This window comes from Chaetura pelagica, unplaced genomic scaffold (genome assembly GCF_000747805.2).
Source record: "Chaetura pelagica isolate M959 unplaced genomic scaffold, ChaPel_1.0 scaffold995, whole genome shotgun sequence".
In the NCBI taxonomy this organism is placed as follows: domain Eukaryota; kingdom Metazoa; phylum Chordata; class Aves; order Apodiformes; family Apodidae; genus Chaetura; species Chaetura pelagica.
The window spans coordinates 116,755-120,696 of NW_009953385.1; the positions used below are offsets into that span (position 1 = coordinate 116,755).

The following is a 3,942-nucleotide window of genomic DNA, read 5'->3' on the forward strand; positions in this document are numbered from 1 at the left end:
AGAGGGATCAGGACAGGCTGGATCCATGGGCTGGGGCTGTGCAGAGGGATCAGGACAGGCTGGATCCATGGGTTGGGGCTGTGCAGAGGGACCTGGACAGGCTGGATCCATGAGAACTGGGAATGTTCAGCCTGGAGAAGAGGAGGCTGAGGGGAAAACCTTCTTGCTCTCTGCAACTGCCTGAAAGGAGCCTGAAGCAGTGGGGGGTTGGTCTCTTCTGCCAAGGAACAAGTGATAGAACAAGAGGAAACAGCCTCAAGTTGCACCAGGGGAGGTTTAGGTGGGATCTTGGGAACATTTCCTTCCTGGCAAGGGCTGTCAGACCCTGGCCCAGGCTGCCCAGGGCAGGGGGGGAGTCCCCATTCCTGGGGGCGTTTCAAAGCCCTGTAGATATGGTGCTGAGGGGCATGGGTGAGTGGTGGCCTGGGCAGTGCTGGCTTTATGGTTGGACTCTGTGACCTGAAAGCTCTTTCCCAACCACCATTCCATGATGTTTCCCTTGAGCTTGGTGCAGAACCTCAAGACCAAGAGAGGGAATCTCATCCGGGTGGAGAGCAGGGCACAGGGGGTGCTCAGAAACCGGTATCCCCCCCAAAAAACGGGTGCTCCTGAGGGGTGTGTGCTGGCTGCCCTGCCCCAGGCTGCTGTCTGAGTGTCTGTCTGTGTGTCTGCCCAGTGCTCAGCCAGCTGTGGGGAAGGTGTCCAGCAGAGGCAGGTGGTCTGCAAGGGCAGCGAGGGCGGCGGGCGCTGCCAGGGCCAGAAGCCTGAGGCTGTGAGGGGCTGCCATGTGGTCATCTGCCCAGGTGAGAGCAGGAGGAGGTGGGTTGGACACCCAAGAGGGAAGGGATGTCATCCAGAGGGACCTTGAGAGGCTGGAGAGGCGGGGCAGTGCCAACCTCAGGAAGTTCAACCAGTGCGGGGTCCTGCACCAGGGTTGGCACAACCCCAGGGACACATCCAGGCTGGGGGGGAATGGCAGGAGAGCAGGAGAAGGACTTGGGGGTGGTAGTGGATGAGAAGCTCAACTTGAGCCACCAGTGTGTGATGAAGCCCAGAGAAGCAACCATATCCGGGGCTGCATCACAAGAAGTGTGGCCAGCAGGGCCAGGGAGGGGATCCTGCCCCTCTGCTCTGCTCTGCTCAGACCCCACCTGGAGTGTTGTGTCCAGTTCTGGTGCCCTCAGCACAGGAAAGATACAGATCTGTTGTCCAGAGGAGGCCACCAAGATGATCCTTGGGCTGGAGCAGCTCTGCCCTGGAGACAGAGTTGGGATGTTCAGCCTGGAGAAGAGAAGGGTCCAGGGAGACCTTAGAGCAGCTTCCAGTGCCTGAAGGGGCTCCAGGAAAGCTGGGGAGGGGCTTGGGACAAGGGCAGGGAGGGAGAGGACAAGGGGTGATGGTTTTAAACTGAGAGAGAGGAGATTTAGGTGAGATATTAGGAAGAAATTCTTCACTCTCAGGGTGGTGAGGAACTGGGATGGGTTGCCCAGGGAGGTTGTTGATGGCCCATCCCTGGAGGTTTCTCAGGGCAAGTTGGATGAGGTTTTGTGCAGCCTGGTCTGGTGGTTCCCTGCTCATGGCAGGGGGGTTGGAGCTGTATGGTCTTTGAGCTCCCTTCCAACCTTAGTGATTCTATGAGGTGGTGGTGGTATCATTCAGGGTTGGGGTCACACCAGAGGGTACCAACCCTCTTGCAGCCCATCCCAGCTTCATGGGGGGATGTCCCCAAAGCAGGTGGCCCGGGAAGGTCGTCACTGGTGCTGCAGGTGGAGAAAGGGCTAAAGGATCCCCAGAAATGCTCCCCCTCTCTTGACATTTGCTGGAGGTGGTTTGGGGGCTTTCTGGCAGTCTGAGGATGTGGTGAGCTTGAGGGGACAGTGGTGATGGGCACCCTGGCCATCTCCAACCCCACCTCAGGGGTGTTTTGGGTGGCTCCCAGTGCTGGGTCATCCAGGCACTCCCCATTCTGAAGGTGATCCCTTCAAGCAGAAAAACTCCAACCCCCTCACCCCCCCCCAAAAAAAGACACCCACCCTCCTGAGCCCCCATGAGCCCCAAGCCCCCATGACATCCTGATGTCATGTCTCCACAGAGAAGCTCTCTGGCATCACCACCACCACGGCTGACCAGGGCACACCCCAGGGGCAGCGGGTGCCCCAGGATGGACCCAAAAACCCTGTCAGCAAGATCTCCTCCAGTAAGTGTCCCTGCTGGGGTAAGGGCAGGGAATAACCCTCCCAAGGGCTCCTGCAACTCCTGGTGGGAGCTGTGGGGGGGTCAGAGTGGGGCTGCACACCCAGCAGGGCTTCTGGGGAGGTGGCTTCTGCCTTTCACCCCTCCTTCCAAGCCAAGGGTTGCTTAGACTTCTTCATAGCTGGACCAAGACTCATCACGATCAGCCTGGAGATGCTGGGTTGGAGCATCCCTTCCTTTTGGGTTTCTCCTCCAGTTCCTAGAAACCTCCAGGGCTTTGGCTTCACTTCCCAACTCCATTCCCATCCAAGTGTAGCCAAAAATCCCTGCCCTGGGATGGAGAGAAATAGCAACACCCTACGAGGGAACCACCCCATGACCCTTGGGGACCCCTGGAAAGAGGGTTGCAAGGGGTGGGAGCCTGATGGACCTTTGCCTGACTCTTGCTCTGTCCCTCTCCAGGAGAGCCTTGCCTTGGGGACAAGTCCATCTTCTGCCAGATGGAGGTCCTGGCCCGTTACTGCTCCATCCCTGGCTACAACAAGCTCTGCTGTGAATCCTGTGGCAGGAAAACCTCCCCCAGTGCTGCTCCCAGCTCCTCTCCATCACTTCCCTCACATCCCACCACCCCTACCCGGGCAGGGACACCCCCTGGAGACCCCACAGCAGCTTCTTCAGCTGAACCAACCCCCAAGGGAGGGCTTCCAGAGGCTGGAGCTTCCCCAGAGGGGCTACCAGCCCCTAGTGAGGTGGGCAGGGAGGTGGCAGCCAGGTAACCCCCTGGGGGGACCCCCTCCCCCCAAGACCTCTCCCCCCTTTCCCTCTCCCTCCTTCCCCTCTTTTTCCTCTTCCCACTTCCAGCAAATGGTTTTCAGATGATGGTGCTGGCCAGGTTTGGAAATGACCTGGCCCCCCCAGAAATTCCTGGGGCAAAAAACCCACTTGGTTTGCTTTTATTTCTCAGCCCTCCCCCCCAAAAAACCCTCTCCCACCCTCCCTCCCAACCCTGCTGTGGTTGGTTGGGTCACCACCCCAGCAAGAAAAGAGGTGAAAAGGAGCCCCCCCAAAAAGCAGCAGCTTGGTTGTGGGGAACCCTGCAGTAGAGCTGCTGCCTTCCTAGGTGCTAAAAAGATTTTTTTTGGGGGGAGAGAGGTCGAGGAGGGAGTTAATGTTGCTTTTTCCCCTCTCCCTGCCCCAAGCAGCAAGACAAGGAAGGTCCTGGCTCTGTGGTTCAGAGGTTGGGTTTAGGAATGGGAGGATGTTGGGGAGCCCCAGGGCAAGTTAGAGGTGGCCAAAGGTGGAGGGGGGAAGGTTGGGGATGGTGGGAAATGGGCCCAAAAAAATGCTGCTCTGGGTTTGGAGGGTTTTGGGAAGTGTGTGTTGGGGTGGGGAGGAGAGATGGGGCAGGAAAACTGTGGAGCAGCTGGTGTCTGGGATTGCAGGGTCAGCAGGAGCTGGTCCAGGCAACTCTCAGGTGGACAGTGAGAAGGTCAAAGCCCCAAAAGGATGGTTGAAAAAGATGCCTGTCACCTGGAGGTGACTTCTTGGCCAGCCTTGAGCTGATCCCCATGCCCAGCACCCCCAGGACCCACCACCAGCCTGATCCCTGCAGGGCTTGGGGGGCATCAGCACTTTTCCCTGGGGAAACTGGGCTTGACTGGGAAGCCAGGAATGGATTTGAGGGGTAGGGACCAAGGAGAGGAGAGAGGGATGATGTATCTGTTTGGGAGGGAGTGGCAGGGAGGGGGG

The 3,942-nt window shown here is 58.5% G+C and overlaps 1 protein-coding gene across 1 annotated transcript in view; it reads left to right on the forward strand.

Moving 5' to 3' along the window:
• The window catches only part of ADAMTS14 (ADAM metallopeptidase with thrombospondin type 1 motif, 14), a 35,519-nt gene that overhangs the window by 28,169 nt on the left and 3,408 nt on the right, over positions 1 to 3,942 (forward strand). The window contains exons 21-23 of the mRNA XM_009998207.1: positions 677 to 803; positions 2,093 to 2,197; positions 2,656 to 2,965. Coding sequence (XP_009996509.1) covers positions 677 to 803; positions 2,093 to 2,197; positions 2,656 to 2,965 — 542 coding nt within the window. The remainder of the gene's footprint in view (positions 1 to 676; positions 804 to 2,092; positions 2,198 to 2,655; positions 2,966 to 3,942) is intronic.